Raw genomic sequence first — 21,436 nt, 5'->3', positions numbered from 1 at the left:
TAAGTCAAAATTTTGAAGCTCGCTCGCTTCGCTCGCTCGCATTTAATCATTATGCCATTCTCCTGATGTTGCTGCCAGTAATTGCCAGCACTCAATTCGCCCGGTGCTCCCCCTTAATTTCCAAAGCGAAAAAATACAGCCACAAACGACAGTTTGGGGGACTGTAAAATGTCAAAATTTTCAAGCTCACTCGCTTCGCTCGCTCGCATTTAATCGTTATGCCATTCTCCTGATGTTGCTGCCAGTACGAACTGCCAGCAGTTGCGCCCTGTACGCCCCCTTAATTTCCAAAGCGAAAAAATACAGCCCAAAACGGCAGTTTTTTTTTACTGTAAAATGCCAAAATTTTCAAGCTCGCTCGCTTCGCACACTCGCATTTTATTGTTATGCCATTCTCTTGATGTTGCTGTCAGTAATTGCCAGCAGTTTCACCCGGTGCCCCCCCCCCTTAATTTCCAAAGCTAAAAATAAAGCTACAAACGGCAGTTTGGGGACTGTAATAAGTCGAAATTTTGAAGCTCGCTCGCTCCGCTCACTCGCTCAATCATTATGCCATTCTCCTGATGTTGCTATCAGTAATTGCCAGCAGTTTTCGCCCGGTGTGCCTCCCCTTAATTTCCAAAGCGAAAAAATGCAGCTACAAACGACATTTTCTGGGATTGCAAAATGTCAAAATTTTAAGGCTCGCTTGCTCCGCTCGCTCGCATTTAATCGCTATGGCATTCTCCTGATGTTGCTGCCAGTGATTGACAGCAGTTGTGACCGGTGCGTCCCCTTTAATTTCCAAAGCGAAAAATATAACTACAAATGGCAGTTTTGGGGACTGTAAGATGTCAAAATTTTCAAGCTCGCTCGCTTCGCACACTCGCATTTAATCATTATGCCATTCTCATGATGTTGCTGCCAGTAATTGCCCGCAGTTTTCGCCCGGTGGCAAGCTAAAAATAAAGCTACAAACGGCAGTTTTGGGACTGTAAAATGTCAAAATTTTCAAGCTCACTCGCTTCGCTCGCTCGCATTTAATCATTATGCCATTCTCCTGATGTTGCTGCCAGTACGAACTGCCAGCAATTGCGCCCTGTGCGCCCCCCTTAATTTCCAAAGCGAAAAAATACAGCCCAAAACGGCAGTTTTTTTTCTGTAAAATGTCAAAATTTTCAAGCTCGCTCGCTTCGCTCGCTCGCATTTAATTGTTATGCCATTCTCTTGATGTTGCTGTCAGTAATTGCCGGCAGTTTCACCCGGTGCCCCCCCCCCCTTATAATTTCCAAAGCGGACAAAATACGGTCACAAACTGCAGTTTTGGGTCTGTAAAATGTCAAAATTTTCAAGCTCGCTTGTAACAGTTTGTCAGAAATATATCACTCTCCTCCCACTTTATATTTCATGCAAAAGAGTGAGACATCCGATCCCTGTAAAGTGTGTGTGTGTGTGTGTGTGTGTGTGTGGGGGGGGGGGGGGTTACCAAGCTTCTCTCACCCCCCGTCCCCCTCAAGGCTGCGCCGGTTCGGTTATGGGCTTGTAATCGTGGTGATGGTGACTATCGCCGATCATCCCCCCCACTCCTCAGTATGGATTTACGCCGTTGATTTGCACAGCTCTTGAATCGTATGAGAGAAGGTCTTCAAACAGAAGAGGATATTACCCTGCTCAGGTCCAGAATTGTTCCTTCAGCAGATTCAAACTACCCACCTCAGTCAACACACATAAAGTATTTCAATAAAGGAGTCCAGGAACACAATGACCATGCTTATGACACAGCCACAACTGAAAAGGTTGCAGTTGAGGCAGCAGACATTGTAATTGGAAATGTTCCAAATAGCATTAAAGAAAAAAATAAAGGAAAGGGCTCCAGTGTTTCCAGGACAAGCCATGGGATTAGGTAAATTTGTCAAAACTGCTGTTGGTCTTCGGAATTAGATGACAGTAAATATAGATACAGCTGATGGCTTAGTCAATGGTGCAGGATGTATCACCAAACATTTCCATTATGTAGAAGGGAAGACAATACCCTCAATCATTTGGGTAGAATTTGATGACAGCCAAATTGGAATGAAACTTCGAGGAGAGTCTCAACATCTTTATAAGGGACATATAGAGAAAATGTGGACACCTATATTTACTATTACCAGAGAATTTCCAGTTGGAAAGTATAAGAATGCGAAAGTCCTTCGTCGACAATTTCCAATTCAATTAGCAGTTGCAAAAACTGTCCACAGATGTCAAGGAGATTCCATGAATAACGCTGTCATAGAGTTGCCAAGTAAACGGAGACAACACCTTCACTATGTAGCCTTTAGTAGGGTCACAAATTTGGACAATGTTTTTGTACCAAATGATGTTTATGCTGACAAGATTCAGGTCTCCAAAGAAGTTCAAGCAGAAATGAAGCGCCTTCGTACACAAGCCAGACTTCAGCTGTCATTTACCCCCCTTTACAACGTAGACAAAAGTCTGTTTAAGATATGCTTTCACAATGTACAGTCTTCATCTACATGCCAAGGATGTGCAAGCTGATATGAACTTCAATGACTCAGATATGAATGTGTTTGTTGAAACAAGACTCTGTTCATCTGATCCAGATAGTAATGTACAGCTTCCTGAGTTCCTCATCCATCGGAATTATTTTTCCTCACAAAGAACAGCATACGGAAGCATTGTGTATTACAGAAAGAACATTGCATGTTCATGTAAATCGTTGAATGTGAATAATGTGGGAGTCACTCTAGCCTCCATATCCAGTCCTGTAAACCTTCAAGTCATCTGCATGTACTGTCGGCCAAAGGAACGTATGAAAAACATACAGATGGCTCTCACAAATTTGAAAGACTATCTGTCACCTCATAAAAAAACTGTCATAGTGGGTGACTTCAATATTGATGCTGACCCTTCATCATCGTCATATAGAATCCTGCAGACACACATGACCAAATTTGACTGCCTACAACGCATCAAAGAACCTACTACTAAAGGTATGACAACAATAGATCATATCTACACATCACTGAGTGAAGACAACATCCAATATGGCACATTGGAGTCATATTTTTCCTACCACAAGCCAGTATGGATTGCAATAGAAACACTCTTGTGAAAATGAACAGAGTGGTATAACTTTCATGTTTCAAGTGTTAACATGAAAAACAGGCTCAAAGTTAGAGCAATTTGGCACCCATCATATACATGTACTTCACAGTAATCTATCATATTGCAACTTTACTATGTGTCATTTATTCCCAAAACCACTTTCTACTGATATTATTCTAAACATGTAATGTCTTAATACAAAACCAGAATTGTTACAAAAAAAAAAAATGATTTCTTTATGATGAAATACCATTGGCATAAAACAAACAAAGGCCTGCTTCAATTTTGTTAAGTTCATTTTCATATGTACAGTGCAAAGCAGTCATTTATTTCTCTTTCCAACTCTGACAATTTTCAAAGATACTATATATGTAAACCTAAATATATGCAGTTTTCTTTTTCATGTAAATGCCTTAAGTTGATTCTGTGTTACCAAGAACTATGACAATGAATGCAGTGTGTCATGTAAATTTTTATTATGCTTACTTCATTCCAAGGTATCATTATAATAAGATACTGTTCACATATATTCAAAAGATCAAGCACTTTTCTATTGTTTTTATTTTCTATTGCTGTTTATATAAGTTGGTGTACTGATATACAAGAATAGTTATTTTACTTTTCTTACTTTCAGTTCACTGCCATTTTTAGTGATACTATACTGTATGAAACAACAAAACTTTATGTTGTATCTGATTTTGCTTTTTCTATGAAAATGCCCGGAGCTTTTACATGTACCATGTAACAAAGCTCTCTAAAAGTGTTTTTCTTTTCTTGACTGATGTTTGTTTTCTACTTACATGTTTCAAGTGTTAAGATTAAAACAGGCTCAAAGTTAGAGCCACTTGGCACCCATCATATACTTCACAGCAATCTATCATCTATCACTATCTACTGATATTATTCAAAATGTAAAATATTACAGAAAACACATCCAAAATAATAAGCAAATGTCCATACATTATTCTCGTATGAAGTGCAGAGTTTTAATACAAAACAAAAACTGCTGTGAATAATATGATATGTGATCTGCGTCCGTGTCGCGGGTGCCGGGCAACATTTTGCACTTGAAAGAATATTTAAACTATACATAAATACTCAGTGCAAAGTGGCTGAAGGATCACAGTGTTTTGTGTTCTCTTCAATCTTATGCATGCTTTTTTACTGTTCCTGTTATACTCAGCATTCAAAATATCATCATAGATTTGCACATTAACTCATCTTCAAAAAGTTTTCTTATGTTTCTCCCACAAACTCTATTTTGTTATTTTGTGCTCTACAGTAATAAACTGATTGCATTGTACAAATCACCAAGGAGCCCTCAACTGGACCAGAACCACAAACACATTTAATCTTTACACACATACAGTATCACTGCTGTGAAAAGTACTCATATCTGTTAAAAAAACCTGCTTACTTTTCAAGCTCCATGTAATTATTCAGTTTACCCCTGACACGTTACCAAGTCTCCTAAAAAATATTCCAATTTGTTCAGTTTATGTGCGTGCCTTATTACAGTTATTATGTTCAGCATTCAAATCTGGTGTTTTCATCAACTTTTTGCATGCTTTATTCTGTTACTGTTATAGTAAACATTCAAATTACCACAAGATACTAACTCTTCTTCTTCCAATAACTTTGTTTTATTATTTTTTCTCTACAATAACAGGCTGGTTGTGACAGTGCATTATAAAAAAAAAAAACATCTACGACTCCTCAGCTGGACTGCAACCAGAAGTACACATTTAATCTTCACACACATACAATATCACTGCAATAAGAATTACTCATATCTCTTAAACATTGCTGCTTTTAAGCTCTATATTATTATTTTTCACTTTACCCTTCACAGGTTGCCAAGTCTCTGAAAAATCTTCCGTAAGAGAAGAAATGTTTGAGGATAGATGTACTTATAGCTTTTTATGTTGTCAAATAATAGGATGTTCAAACATCGCTGAATAAAACATGATCATTTCTTCATTCATTTATTTTATGATCTATTCTCGTTCAGATTGTCTGTATCTATTGCACTCAGCCTTTGGCTTCGTTCGCATGGATATAATGAACCAATCAAATGCATTATTTGTATACTATGGAATAGTTATTTATAGATCATTCTACGCTTTCTTCCTGGAATAAGAACAAGCCAGGATCCTGCTTACAAAACTACAAAGTTGCCAGGACAGTTCCAGACCACAATTTAAACTCAAAACAACACCAACATTCAGTACTTTATTCCAAGGCAAATGTTTAGTATGTTGTTCTGTTACTTTTTTTCTTATTTCTATTTGTATGCATAATCATACAACTATATCTCATTTCTTGTAACTTTTTAGACAGATGAATCCCTTACTTTTATCTAATCAAAATAGGCTTGCTCACACTAAGAAATCACTGTCTTGTAAGTGTACAAAAACATTACACTAGGCATCTTATCAAAAGTCTAATCCCACATCTTTAATCATTGCCCCTGCAACCATTATATTCCATGAGTTTTCCTTATCTTCTGTTGTTTTATTAGTCAACAAACAACAGGATCATATGGAAAGACAAACTAAAAAGGAAAGAAATGAAAACGCATAAAAAATTCATCTGTCTTTTCATAATGGGCCTAAATGTGAGTTATTTGTTGTGTTTTTAGCATAAGATGGATACCTGTACTAAGATGAGGTCATGCACACTCCAACTTAGTTATTTTTATGCAACGTTATTTTTATGCAAGAGTGTAATGAGGTAATGTGTAAATATTTCCCAGGTGACAACTCGCCTTTATTTTTTCATCTATTCTCGGCTTTGCTTTTTGCCTTCTTTTGCACACACACCTATAGACACATGTATACCTACGAATATTATTAGTTAATTGTATAGCCGTTCTGTTCAGTTTGTCAAGGTTCGTTGTCTAGATTCTCTTTTCATTCCCCCTCTCACTCACTTCTTTCTATCTTTCTCTCTCTCTCTCTCTCCCTCCCTCGCTCTTCTATCTAGGGTACTCACTTCGTGAGACAGATTGGGCTATTTATTATTTCATATATTTACACATTGTGTACTCGTATTTTGGGCAATTTTGTTTGTATTTGCATAACAGTTTGATGAAATTTTTAACAATAACAATGGAACTGCATTTTTTTTTGTGTATGTGTTTTTGCATTACTTTGATATAATTGTTCGTACTGATTATAAATCCCAATGGTATAGAATTAGTTATTTTGGATACACGATCCGACTACCAAAAAAAAAAAAAATTACAACAAATAACTGGTTCCTCATTTTGTCATTAAGTGGTCGAGAAGTTTGATATGCTCGTTGACGTGTATAGTGACGAATTTGTCATTTCCCTCTCTTTTCTCATTTTCATCATCCCATACATGTTTTCTTTTCTCATCCCCATCATCATTATCATCTTCATCATTGTCACTCACTTCTCTTTTCATTCATCCTTCACACACAGAAACCTCTTGTGTAACGTCATATTGAATTCAATTCAAATTGAAAAGATTTCAAAATACAGCTACGTACTGTGTAAATGGATTTAAGACAGCAATCATGCTTTGAGTTAAACAATTCAACTTCTGACAGTAATTATTATACAACTACGGAATTCGTTGAGAATTTCAAAAACTCGAAGAATTTTAGTTTGTTACATGTTAACTCTAGGAGTTTGAATAAGAACTTTGATTCTTTTGAAACCTTTTTCATACTGTGATGATTTTCCTTTTTCAGTTATTGGTATCACAGAAACTTGGCTGCATTCTACTTCAACAAATCTTTTTAATCTAACAAATTATCATATGGTTAGAGCAGACCGTGAAGGAAGAAGAGGTGGAGGCGTAGCATTTTACATTCATGAAAACCTGCAATAGAAAGTAAGAGCTGATATTTGTTTTGAAGAATGTGAAGTATTATTTCTAGAAATAGAACGTTCTAAAAATAAAAATACGATTGTCGGTTTGATTTATAGACCCCCGAATACTCATAATGAATTATTTTTGGAAGATTTGAAAAAATGCTTTGCTGCGTTATCACGTGAAAATAAGCAGATATATTTAATGGGTGATTTTAATGTTAAATTTGATATGTGATTATGACAGTGATAGAAATTCTGAAAAGTTTCTTCAATTGATGCATTCAAATGGATGTTATCCACATATAAAAAAACCAACAAATATTAATAATATTTCATCCACTTTGATAGATAATATTTTTTCTAATATTTCTGATAAAGAAATTGTTAGCGGTTTATTATATTTTGATATATCTGATCATCTTCCCATATTTGTTATATGTTATGATGAGTCTTTTGTTGAAAACTCATCCAAACCTGTAATGTACAGAAAGGAAACGCCTCAAAATATTGAATCATTTAAAGCAGATTTGACATCTGAACAGTAGTTTGATGTTTACAGTGAGTTTGATGTGAACACCTCCTATGATAATTTTAATAGAAAAATACAATTTTATTATGATAAAAATTGTCCATTGGTAAAGTTTAAAAAGAATAATAAACATGGGAAGAGGCCTTGGACAACAAAATCGATATTACGTTCAATACATACAAGAAATAGGCTTTATAAGATTTATATAAATGATCCTACTGATTTTAATTTGAGAAAATATAAGATATACCGAAATAGATTAACAACTGTTATAAGAGATTCGCGAAAAGTATATTATTCTGATAAGTTGAATCAAGTTAAATCAAATATGAAGGCCACATGGAAAACTATAAATGATTTGGTTGGGAAGAAAGAACAACAATTACCAAAAACAAACTTTAAATTAAACGATTGTATTATTGATCAGGGAGATGTAGCAGATGCATTTAATTCCTTTTTTGTTAATGTTGGTCCTAATCTGGCAAATATATTTGCTGATGTAAATGAAGATTTTTTGAATTTTTTGCCAGAACCTATGTCTTCATCGTTATTTTTAAACCTTACAAATCCCACAGAAATTATTAATATTACGAAAAAGTTGAATTCTAGCAAGGCAAGTGGATGTGATAGCATAAGCACATTAGTACTTAAACAAATCATATATCAAATTGCTGATCCACTTACTCACATATTCAACCTTTCCATATTGTCTGGAAAATGACCCAATTCTTTAAAAATTGCTAAGGTAAACCTAGTGTTTAAGAAAGACGATCCTTGTCAAATTAGTAATTATAGACCAATTTCTATTCGTTCCAGTATTTCCAAAATTCTTGAAAAAATGATATATGATAGGTTTTATAAATTTTTGCATAATCATGCAGTTTTGAATTTACATCAATATGGTTTCCGAAAGAATTATTCTACAGATTTGGCTTTGGTCCAGTTGTATGATCAAATTACAAACGCAATGGCAAATAGAAAACATGTTATAGGAGTTTTTATGGATTTATCTAAGGCGTTTGATACGTTACATGATATTTTACTCAAAAAGTTACAGTTTTATGGTGTTCGCGGTGTTGCACTCTCGTGGTTTAGGGATTATTTATCATGTAGACAACAATATGTTGTATATAATGACATGTCGTCAAATTTTTTACCGATAAAATGTGGTGTGCCCCAGGGCTCAATATCAGGTCCCCTTCTCTTTTTGTTATATATCAATGATATTGTTAATTCGTCGTCTATATTATCATTTATATTATATGCCGATGACACGAATATTATTTATTCCCACGATAATATAGAAACATTAGTATCCACACTTAATGCAGAGTTACCAAATGTATCAAACTGGTTTAAGAATGATAAATTATCACTTAATATTGATAAAGCAAATTATATTTATTTTAAGCATATGAAAACTCACACAGATGATTTCGTAAATAATATCAGGATTGATAATGTATTTCTTGAACGTAAAAGTTCTACTAAGTTTTTAGGCATTTTTATTGATGAAAACCTAACCTGGAATGATCATATACGTTTGTGTTACAACCTGTATTTCGAGAAATATAGGTGTTATTTCAAAAATGAAAAGTTATCTTCCTGAACATACTCTTTTTATGCTTAACAATTCCTTAATCCTACCATATATCATGTATTGTAATCTAGTGTGGGCTACAAGCTCAAAAACTAAACTCAACTCTATTTATTTATTACAAAAGAAAGCCATTCGCATCTGTACTGGATCACAATACTTAGCCCACACCAGTTCACTTTTTTATCAGTTAAAAACACTAAAAATATTTGATATAAATACCTTTCATTCTTTGCTTTTTATGTTTAAGTATTTGAACAACTTACTTCCAAACATTTTCATGATTTCTTTAAACTGAATTATACCGTTCATTCATATCCCACTCGTAATTCGCAAAATTTTCATTTAGCAAATCCCAAATTATTAATTGCACAAAAATCTATAAGACATAATGGACCAAATCTTTGGAACACACTCCCAGATTATGTTAAATCATGTAAAACTTTATATCCTTTCAAGGTTAGATTGAAAACTACATTACTGTCAGATTACAATCTATGAATATAGCATTCGAATATGTATTTTGTTTTGTTTGATCACATTTCTTTTCCTGTAAATTGGATTTAAAACTACAATAAGTATACGCAATGTTTCTGTGTCTATCATTTCATTTCATTCCCATTATCTTCAGCATCACCACCATCACTTTCATCTTTATTATCACATTTTCCTCATCATTACCCTGTCATCATCATCATACATCATCATCATCATCATCATATTTCACTTTACTCTTATTCGTATCTATGCACTAGGAATATAAAAACATAATGTATTTACAGTGTCTTATTTTTTTTTTTGTAGTATTTCTCCATTCCGCAAACAATATAATTGTTTGTGTATTATGTAGATAGGTCCCTGGGCTGCCACGTGCTCAAGCTTTTGCTTATAGTGGCAGTCCTTCTTTCGCATAATTTCTCAGATAATTATTTGGAAATTTGGTAATACGAGCTATATTTTGTTAATGAAATTAATTTACACATCGATTTTCCTTCTTTGAATCATGTACATTGTAATCTGCTTACTGATATTCGATGTGATATTACTGAAAAGAATCTTGATTTATGTATGAAATTGTGTTGGAAGAAAAATAAATCAAACAAACAAACTTAGTGGAGTAGTAGCAAGAATGAAGGCACAAAAAATATCTCCACAAGCAGCTCTGGACATGATCGACCGTATCAGTGAAGAAATGGATTGTTGCATAGACAGAATGGAAGGTACAATTGCACGATTGCATACTGCACTGGAGAAAACCAATCAAGCCAAAAGAGACTACTACAAACAACTCCAAAAACCTAAAGACACAAAAGACAACTTCACATTGTGCACAGTGTGCGGAAGCCAAGATTCATTTTCTGAGTATTCATCGATGCTGGATTTTGAAGACACAGTTGCATCACAACCAACGCCACGTAATCCAGCAACTACTGCACAAGCAACTACACCAGAAGCATCACCACAGCAATCCAGCCAAGACTCATCTCAGACTCTTTTTGATGCACAAGAATAAAAATGGAAACTTTACTTAACTCCATCTTAACACTTAACAACTCATTACCTTATTTCCTTCTACCCGTACTTCTATACTTTAATACTTTATGAAGTATAGGAGTATACTTCTATACTTCATCCTATAACAGTAACATATAATGTACTGCAGTTAAATCCTTTTCATCCATGATCTTTCACATCACTTTATTTTTATCTTTCTTCTTGGCCTAATCATACCACTACATCATTTCCCCCAAGTAATTTCGTAATGATAAATTACCATTGGCACACAAGAAACAATTGTCTGCTTCAGTTTTGCTTAGTGCTTTTCATATGTACAGTACAAACCAATCATTTATTTCTCTTTTAACTAACAATTTTCAAAGATACTGTATATAAACTACAACAAAAGTTTAATATGTACATGTAAATGTATGCAGTTTTCTTTTTCATGTAAATGCCCTAAGTTCATTCTGAGTTACCGAGAACTATGACGATGAATACAGTGTGTCTTGTAAACTTCTACTATGCTACTGCATTCTAACGTATTATGATAATAAGATACTGTTCTTATAAACAAAAAGATCAAGTACTTTTCTGATGTTGTTTTTTCTATTGCTATTATATCTGTAGGTGTACAGCTATACAACAACAGTTACATTAATTTACTTTTCTCTCAGTTCACTGCCATTTTTAGTGATACTATACTGTATAAAACAACAAAACTTTGTGTTCTAATTTTAATTGATTTTAATTAAATTTTTAATTAATGTATCTAATTTTGCTTTTTATAGAAATGCCTCTAGCTTGTACTTGTGCTATGTAATAGAGAAATATAAGATAGGAAATTCAAAGTTCTCTAAAAATGTTTTTCTTTTCTTGTCAGATATTTGTTATCTACTTTCATGTTTCAAGTGTTTCAAATTAAGAATAGGCTTAAAGTTAGAATCATTTGCTACACATCATATAACTCATAGAAATCTATCATATAACACCACTGTATTATGTGTCATTCATACCTAAAAACACTTGTCCACTGATATTATTCAAAACATGAAAAAACCTCAAAGATAATAAGCAAATGTCATTATTCTTGTATGAAGTATGCAGCCTTAATATGAAACAACAACTGCTATGAAAAAGTAATATCTTTGTAATAAAATACCATTGGCATACAAGAAAAAGGTGTCTGCTTCAGTTTTGCTTAGTGCTTTTCATATGTACAGTACAAACCAATCATTTATTTCTCTTTCAACTGACAATTTTTAAAGATACTGTATATAAACTACAACAAAAGTTTAATATGTACATTTAAATTTATCAATTTTTCTTTTTCATAAAAATGCCCTAAGTTGATTCTGTGTTACCAAGAACTATGACAATGAATGCAATGTGTCATGTAAATTTTTATTATGCTTACTTCATTCCAAGGTATCATTATAATAAGATACTGTTCACATATATACAAAAGAACAAGTAGTTTTCTATTGTTGTTTTTTCTATCGCTGTTTATATAAGTTGGTGTACTGATATACAAGAACAGTTATTTTACTTTTCTTACTTTCAGTTCACTGCCATTTTTAGTGATACTATACTGTATGAAACAACAAAACTTTGTGTTGTATCTAATTCTACTTTTTTATGAAAATGCCTGGAGCTTGTACATGTACCATGTAACAAAGCTCTCTAAAAGTGTTTTTCTTTTCTTGACTGATGTTTGTTTTCTACTTACATGTTTCAAGTGTTAAAATAAAAAACAGGCTCAAAGTTAGAGCACCCATCATATACTTCACAGCAATCTATCATCTATCACTATCTACTGATATTATTCAAAATGTAAAATATTACAGAAAACACATCCAAAATAATAAGCAAATGTCCATACATTATTCTCGTATGAAGTGCGGAGTTTTAATACAAAACAAAAACTGCTGTGAATAATATGAATTATGTGATCTGCGTCCGTGTCGCGGGTGCCGGGCAACATTTTGCACTTAAAAGAATTTTAAAACTATACATAAATACTCAGTGCAAAGTGGCTGAAGGATCAGTGTTATGTGTTCTCTTCAATTTTATGCATGCATTTTACTTTTTCGGTTATATGCACTATTCAATTTGCCATAAAAGGTTTTAATCACTAACGCTTTCAAGAAATTTTTCTCTAAATAATAAGCTCATTTTGACACTACATTGTACAAATCATCTAGAAACCCTCAGCTGGACTGCAATCACAAACATATTTAACCTTCCCACATATACAATATCAATGCCATAATATAACTCATATCTGTTCAACATTGTTGCTTTTAAACTCTCTCTAATCATTCACTTTTCCCCTGACAGGTTATCAAGTCTCCGAAAAAAAAAATTATTCTACTTTGTTCATTTTACATGCATGCCTTATTACAATCATAATGTTCAGCATTATTCATGGCTGTTGACAAACTTTCTTATATAAATTCATTAATTTTAGAAACTTTATTCCAAGTTCAGTTTTCAACTCCAGCACTAATTTTAACCTTTTTGCATTTCTATGCCCCCCAGAGACAAAGTTTACTTCGCCTCTAAAGTGCAACTGATTATCATCCTGTTTTGTCTTTGTCTAATGTGATAGAACTTGGTGGAGGCTTTTTATTCCATCTCAAAGAAGGGGAAAGGTTGGAGAGGGGGAGTAGATAGAGGAAGTAGCATTGCGTGAAATAGACCTTCTTATTTATGGGATGTTACATTCTATGGTAGATATTTCACAATCAGCCAGGGATACAATTCTTTTGCGTGGCAACGGAGATCGCGATATTTCTGGTTATTTTCGCATGTGGGCGAGACACAATATTGCTAATGCCTTGTTTATTTGTATAAGAGTCGGTCGAACTCGCACTCGTGGGCCTTGAAATATTGCCTAGTGTCGAGCTCGTGGGCCCCATTTATCTGGCGTCGAAGCTGGGTGGACTTGTGGGCTGTATGACTCATGAACCTTTTCTCATCTTTCAGTGTCGAAGTCGTGGGTTGTAGGCCACCTATATGACTAGAAGATGTCGGTCTCGTGTGACAAGCCCCCGGACACATAGCCTCTTGACCATGACACACAATTCCTCGGCCGTTATATACTACGGTATAACGATACATTTCTATCTTCAAAATTACACATTTTCACCATTAATAGCAAAAACAAATTCTTGAATAGCTGCATGAATCAATAAAAAGCCTGCATGTCTCTTCGTTTTATTATATTTAAACGCAGTACACTGTATTTGTAGTGCCACCTGCAACATGGCGACCCTGCATCAAGCGCATTCCCGATTTGGCGAAAGTAAACACACACACAGATACCCACACGCACGCATCTTACACAGATACCCACATGCATCTTACACACCCACACCGAGCACATCCATGTGACCACATGAAAGCTTAAATCAAGCTCGAACACGGACCTATCTATTGTAGTCTATACCCTCACCTGAAAATTTTCGTTTCGATTGAAATTCATGGCCAAAAAACAAACAAAACAAAACAGTGTAAATGATGATACGTACATGACACATGTCAGTTCTATGACTACATGTATATAGTTGTAAGTTTTATTTCAGTATCAAAACAAAAACACTATACATGTGTTACTCAGGTTAGCTCTCTCGCATACAGCCGTTACACATCGGTATTGACAACTGTAACTTTCTAGAGAGCAGCTAGCAATTACTGCTCTCATAACACCGACCCATTTTTTTTTTTGAATTACAGTTTAATTCTAATGAATATGGACTTCGCTATGAAGCAGCAGTGCACTGCTGTTTAATCACGTTATTGTTTGTGAAGATATCGAGTAAAATAAGGTAAGAGAAAAAGTGATTCATAGAATATGCTTATCATTCATCTTCGAAAGGATTTTATTTTCGGTAGTAAAGAGTCCGGCTTTAATATAAAAAGGTTAGGCCTACAGGTAGTTCCTACTCATCAATTAAGCCCAGTTAGTGAGTTTAGCAGCATGTCTGCTTTGTATGCAATCCCATCACGGCCCATTTACATTTTTAATGGTAGCCTAGTACCACTGTACTATCATCGGCTGTACGAGTGTGCCGATATTCGTCAGTATAAGTCTACCTTGTCTCGGGGTGAATCTGTAAAGGTAACTTCATAGTTTACACATGTCAAGCCTAGGTATCGCAACTGAATACCGTGAAACATGCTCCACATCAAAACCTTCTGGGTGACGTATGTTGCCAACGCATCCTTTCAGGACAATGTCACGTATAGACATAGACTGGTTATCTTTGCACAGACTTTTTTGTCGGGTGTATTTTATGACAGGGTCTTCCTGTCCATGAGATGAAAGTTTTGACTTTTATTTCCAACGTAACATTTTATCAAAATTCACCCAAGATTTCTTTCTGTTTTTTATTAACCCGTTTAAGTAGGCCCTAATGATTAAACCATTATGAAAACAGATACAATACAGCTGACAGACAATTCATAGCAATAGAATACATAAACTTCTGAGTATAGTAAGTAAAGACAGCTGCAGATGATTAATGGGACCCTGAACATGCATGTATGTATATATATTGAATATAGATTATTATAGACATAATTATAATGATAATAATAATTTGACTCAACTGTAACATGCATAGTGTAGAATAATTAAAAGTAGGTATTAGCAGCAAGGTAATTTCTATTCAGTTTCATCATGCAGGCATCTGGAATAGTAAAATCTTACCTAAAATGCAAATAACAGGAATCCAAACTAGCAAATCATTAAAATTCAAACCTACAAAGCGTGTTTAATAATTCTGTATAAATGACATTAGTGGTCTGCGTAATAGTATACAAATCTGAGTAAAGTTTCACACTGTATGGTATATATAGACATGGTAGAGAAACATGATTATCCAGACAGCAAAAAGACGGCAATGAGCTCTATGTTTAGCAAATCATTAAAAATCAAATCTACAAAGCGTGTTTAATAATTCTGTGAAAATGACATTAGTGGTATGCGTAATAGTATACAAATCTGAGTAAAGTTACACATTATATGGTATATATAGACATGGTAGAGAAACATGATTATCCAGACACCAAGAAGACGGCAATGCGCTCTATGTTCTTAGCTCTGCCATTCGTTTGTGGCTTGAACGTTTGCATTTCAATTACAAAACGACACTCTCCGAACGAAGCAGGAACAATATAGCGCATAACGAGCACATTTTATTTTATTTTATTTACTTTTTTTTGGGGGGGGGGGGGGAGGTGTTTCCATCATAATGGCCTTTCATGTCACTTCTACAAGCATAAGCATATGTGTTCACGTGGTGTACCCATTTGAATAACCTTATATGTAAGATGGCAACTTAATATGTATTGCCGATTTCAGGTTTCTGCAAATCATCGACTGTGATGTTCATCATGTTTGCCGTATTTTCGTATGCATGTTATGTAATGTTAAGCGGTAGTACTGATAATGAATCGTGAATATCTCAATAGAGATATTTAAACATGATTTTTTAATACATGAACTGCACCTTACTCAAAAACAAATAAACAAACTAACTATTCAGTATACACAGAAAATCGCTAGAAATATGTACACCTGAAGAAACAATAATTGCTACTTTTCAATCAGTTGCTTATCTCAGAAGTAACTAGGATAAACTTGTGGTTCAAAGATTTTCCCGGGTGATCTAGGACAAAAATCTTGGTCAACTAAAGGTTGTTCTTGCACTGTGGTTAAGATAATTTTAAAAATAAGACTAATACTTGGACGCTGTATACACGAATGATATTTATTCTACTATTAAACAATTACAATTACAATTACAATCAACTACACCCTAAAGGGCAAAAGGGAGGACTGAACGAAACTAGATCTCAAGATCTTGATACGACATTCAGCTGAAAATACTAGCTATTAAAAGTATCCATTATTCTATACAGTTCACTAATAGAACATCGGAATTGGTTCGTAAGTTGATAATGTTCTGTTCTACTTGAACATTCTCCGTCACTTAATTCTGGATTGCTTCGAAAGATCCTATAGATATTATATTGAATTATGTGGATTTCCACGGGAAATAGCACTCTTGTGCTGGATATATCATCTGTACCTTTCCTAGTATCACAGGTATACATTGTAGACCTCCTAACCTTTCTGACTGAAAAATAGGGATGATTTGGCTGAAAAGCAGGAATGAAAGAGCAGTTTCCATAAGAGTGTGTAGTAAAATTATCAAGAAAAAATAGGAAGCTCCCATCAAAACAAGAGCTGGGAATGGTCAAAATTCAGATTCTTTCCTCCAAATTCAGAATGGTTTGGAGGTCTGAAATTTGATATCATGGCTAGCAAGGGCTCAAGAAATAACAAGCAAACCCCGAAGGGAAAGACACGAAAGCAAAGAAGCAAACAAATAGCAGTGAAACAAGTTGGAATAAAACAAAGCTTAAATAAAACAACTAACTTTCAAAAGCCCTAGATCATGAAGAGCCATTCTAGTTTTCTTGCATGATTCTTTCGATGAAGTCCAAATAGCTGGACACTCGCATTTTGCCCGACGGAACGTACACTTCACCACACGTGGCGCCCCAGCTTGTAACACCGTACTGCGTCCAACGGCCATCTGTCTCTTGAACGTTTGGTCCGCCGCTGTCGCCCTGAAAAAAAAAACAAAAAACAAAAACAAAACAAAACAAAACAAAACATTGAAATAGTTTGAGATCTGGCAGTATACAGTTTTCTTCTTCCCTAAAGAAACGGCACAATACGGTGTAACGGTTAATTGTGTTTGTTGTTCTGACAATTTCCTTAAAGGCAACAAGACAAAACAAATAAAAAGAAAACACTACAACGAATGACAGCATTATGTTGAGTCATTTCTTCTCCCTTACTCTTCATGTTTCATCTATACGTACCTCCGAATCCAAATTGTTGGGGAAAGTGGGGTTAGAAGAGCACTGGGGCAAGGTGCACCCCCACTGCTTACGATACGTGTGCTGAGCTAATCAACGATATTTGATGATTGCATATTATGTTTAGTTTCACCAAAGAACGTTGGAATCTGAAAAAAAAAATACTTGACACAATGTTTTCCAAGCACCACCTAATGTAAGGAAAGAACCTACACGTCATACGAGGGTTCATACAAATATTTGTTCATTTTATAACAAATATTGCCATTCGATTAGGGTGAATTTAGTGGGTGCTCATGATCACATTGTACGGTAAGAGAAAAGGCTTACTTGTAAAATTGTGTTGCATCATGTTTAATACGCGTGAGCGTCAGTGTGGGGTAAGATGATCCTCCCGTAAGTGTACATAACGGACCACAATGATGGGCCCTCTTACCCCATGTATATCAAACAAGCTTCGGAAACTTACTGCGTCCTTAGTGGTACACTATCTGATGAGTAGATTCAGTAGGTAGTTACTGAAATTTAAAAAGTCTATAGAAGTAAAACCCCTATTCAAACTTTTAAAACCTCTGTATTATGTGTTTTAAGAATATTTGCAACGCATGGCACTCCATACCAGCCCAAGCGAGTTTGCGTTAGGGACCAGCGCCTTGTCTTACTAGTATTTCCTTAACTTTAATTTTGTTCGCGCTCTACCAAAATTTTGCTACCGTGTCAGGCTGCAAATGTCAGACAATCAGGAAAGCTCTTATGAACACGATTTGGATATAGGCCAAATGCACTGACATTTAGCAAATGATTGCGGATGTTGACACAAAGAAAAACAAAGAGGCCCGGGGGTTTCGCGCTCACCCGAGTATCACAAATATTCATCACTGTCCACACATTCTTGCAGTTTTTACATACAATGTAGCAAACTGCGGAGGGGGGATATGAAAGCCTACGGATTTGAATATTCTTTAACACTGGTAAAAATACCTGTCCCACCCCACTTTATAGAAGTTGCCGTTTACATGAAAGTGTAAGGATGAGCCCCCAATTCTCGCTATCGCCAATGACGTAAAAAGTATACCCGGATGTGGCTTTTTCGTCAAGATTTAGTGCACTTGGTAGCAAGGGCACTTCCGGCGCGGAGTAGAATTTGCACAACGCTAGCGTGCGCGTACGTGTACCTTACCTATAGCGCCGCGCCGACCACGGATACTACTAGTAGTACAGTAGGCGGCTGTACCCCGAGCAAGCGAGTGGCCATGCAGGCCTGTCATACTCGTACAAAGTCGAGTCCCCGCCGGCGGCCGGCCTTGCATAATAGCATGCATCATATCACTCACCGGTATGTGTTAGCTTATTGCGTTGTGCAAATTCTACTCCGCGCCGGAAGTGCCCTTGCTACCAAGTGCACTAAATCTTGACGAAAAAGCCACATCCGGGTAGAGCCGCCTACTGTACTAGTATCCGTGGTCATGCGATCGATGTGCACATCACAGATCAGTCATCTCTGCTTACGCTGAAAATATGCTGGAAAATATCCTGCCTCCGAAGCAACTTCTTCCAAGTAAGTACAGTACGTACAATGTACGTAGGCACTAGGCCTACTTCCTAGTGCTACTACCACTACAAACTGTACTAGTAAGTCGCGCGTGCACGTACTGCGCTGTGGAGTCACCCGCAAACTTCATCCACGCGGTCACGTCACGTCTCGCATACCAGTAAGGGTCCTATTTCTGCAGATTTGTTTCATTTATTGTCGTGCGAATAACACATGGCAGCTTCGCAGCAACAACCAATAGTCGTATTAACAGCAATTTCGTAAGAATTGAGCAATTTCAAATCATATTAAAGCTGTAATTCAAGTCGAGAAAACAGGAAGTACACGTAGAATACGGTCGGTTGTGTGTGTAAATAGCATTAGTCACGTATCACGCGCGTACGAACGGAAGTGATTTTGCTACCGGACTATCCCATAATGCACCGTAAATGACGCTTAAATCAACATCCGGGTACTTTTTACGTCATTGGCGATAGCGAGAATTCAGTAACAACTGACCCCTGCATCTATTACATTTCGTTGAAAGTACATTTGGCCATGTATATACTCAGATTATTATAAGGTTTAAAAAAAAAAAAATCTTTTCTGTTTTAATCGTTATATTTTCTAAAAAGTCGGTTCTGGGGTCATTTTACTGAACATATACTTTCACACTGCTTATAATGCCCGCCAAGTTCGATGACAAATTTAACCATGTGTTTTCGAGAAGAAGAAGAAGAAAACGAAAAACCAGGCCCTAATTTGATCCCTCCCCGCCCCCAGCTTACTTCCGGTCCTGCCATGAACAAACTACAGTCACCAATCTACTTTCTCATAGCACCATGAAAACCCGGCTTATCCCTTCTGGTTTTGCAGAAGAGTTGTACAGATTTTTGAATTTTCGGGCATTGACCCCCTTGAAACGTAGCTCCCGCAGTGCATATGGAATAGTAAGATCCGTGTTCTATTACCCAGCAACTATCCCTGCGAAGTTTTATGATAGTCTGACCACATGTTTCAACAAAAAGATAAATATGTAAAATTAAGAAAGCTGGTTCCAATTTGCCCCTCCCCGCCCATACCAGGATACGTCCCAAACGGATTTGAACCTACGGTCACCAATGGAATTCAGTCATAGCACTACATAACTTATTACTCTTTGAGAAAAGATAAAAAAAAAATCATTGATTTGGGGGAAGAGGTTTGTCTATCCCCCCACCCCCACGTTGTGCTCAACGAGACCCCAGGTAGGGAATGGGGGAGGGGGGTCATTTGCACAAATACATAATCTATCACCCCCTGGCGATAATATCTACCAAGTTTGGTAAAAAATTGGACCATGTGTTTTACAGAAAAAGGTGAAAATTAAAGATTAAGGTCCCAATTTGGACCCCTGCCCCAACGTAACACCCCTCGATCCTCCATGGAGAAACTTGAACTGCATTCATCAATGTAGGCCTATACGCTCTTTCAATTCTGGTTGCAGAGAAGATTTTTACACATACTCTAATAGGGCATGGTGCCATCAAGTTTGGTAAAAAATGCGTCATTTAGGGTTTTGCAAGCAGGAGATAACACTGTCAAAAGCTTAGGCACCCGCACCACGGACGAGGACGAACGCTGGACGATGAGCCATACCTTACTTGAGCCTGTGGCTCAGGTGAGGTAAAAAAATTAACTAAGTTTTGATTAACGCGCCTCTTGTATGGTGTCTCGGTTTCAAACCAGTTTATGAGGACAGGATTGGACAAGAACATCAAATGACTTGGGAAGTTACGTAGGCTTGTGGTAGATTGCTTAGTTTACAGTGGTTTAAATGCATCAGTATTTCGGCTACGACTAAAAATTACTTCTAAAAAAAGAACCAAAAACAAACGCGTATATGGCTTGTCTGCGTGTGACTCTGGAAAAAAGTAAGGCCTACAAGGAGTCGCTATCTGAGGAAATAGGACTGAAGATTTTAGATGGAAAAGTGAAAACAAGACCGTTAGTGCACTTACAGTGCATGACGACTGATACCCAGTGGGCTGCATAATGCAGAACATTGAGGGTAGGACGTCGATGACATCTATGAACTGCTGACAAAACTCATTGGGAATCACAGGAGATCTGGCCTCTTGGAGTAAATCCGGTAGGGGACCTGAATGAATGACAAAGAAAACGCAAAATACAGTAATAGACCACCGGTAAACTACCTGAAACACGGATGCTTAGTTATGTTGTGTATATGCATCATGCAGAACAAGATTAATAATCCAGATAGCGGGATATCTTTGATTATCAGTCAGGGCATGACGGTTACAGCGAGGTTGCAGACTTCAACGTCAGGATTATGACAATAGTTACCCTTTTCTACCATAAATTACTCATGTAACCTCTTTATTTGCTGACTGTGACGCTACTACTTCTTAGTGAAGACAACTATACGTTCAGGCTAGTCATTTGAGACAATAG

The 21,436-nt window shown here is 36.1% G+C and overlaps 1 protein-coding gene across 1 annotated transcript in view; it reads right to left on the bottom strand.

Moving 5' to 3' along the window:
- Positions 1–16,586: 16,586 nt before the first annotated feature.
- Positions 16,587–21,436, bottom strand: part of LOC140231796 (uncharacterized) — a 41,681-nt gene continuing 36,831 nt past the window's right edge. Inside the window, exons 21-22 of the mRNA XM_072311950.1 lie at positions 20,983–21,122; positions 16,587–17,196 (exon numbers count right to left, since the gene is read on the bottom strand). Coding sequence (XP_072168051.1) covers positions 17,035–17,196; positions 20,983–21,122 — 302 coding nt within the window. The 3' untranslated portion in view covers positions 16,587–17,034. The remainder of the gene's footprint in view (positions 17,197–20,982; positions 21,123–21,436) is intronic.

This window comes from Diadema setosum, chromosome 8, assembly GCF_964275005.1.
Source record: "Diadema setosum chromosome 8, eeDiaSeto1, whole genome shotgun sequence".
In the NCBI taxonomy this organism is placed as follows: Eukaryota; Metazoa; Echinodermata; class Echinoidea; order Diadematoida; family Diadematidae; genus Diadema; species Diadema setosum.
This window is presented reverse-complemented; position numbering and strand designations above follow the sequence as displayed.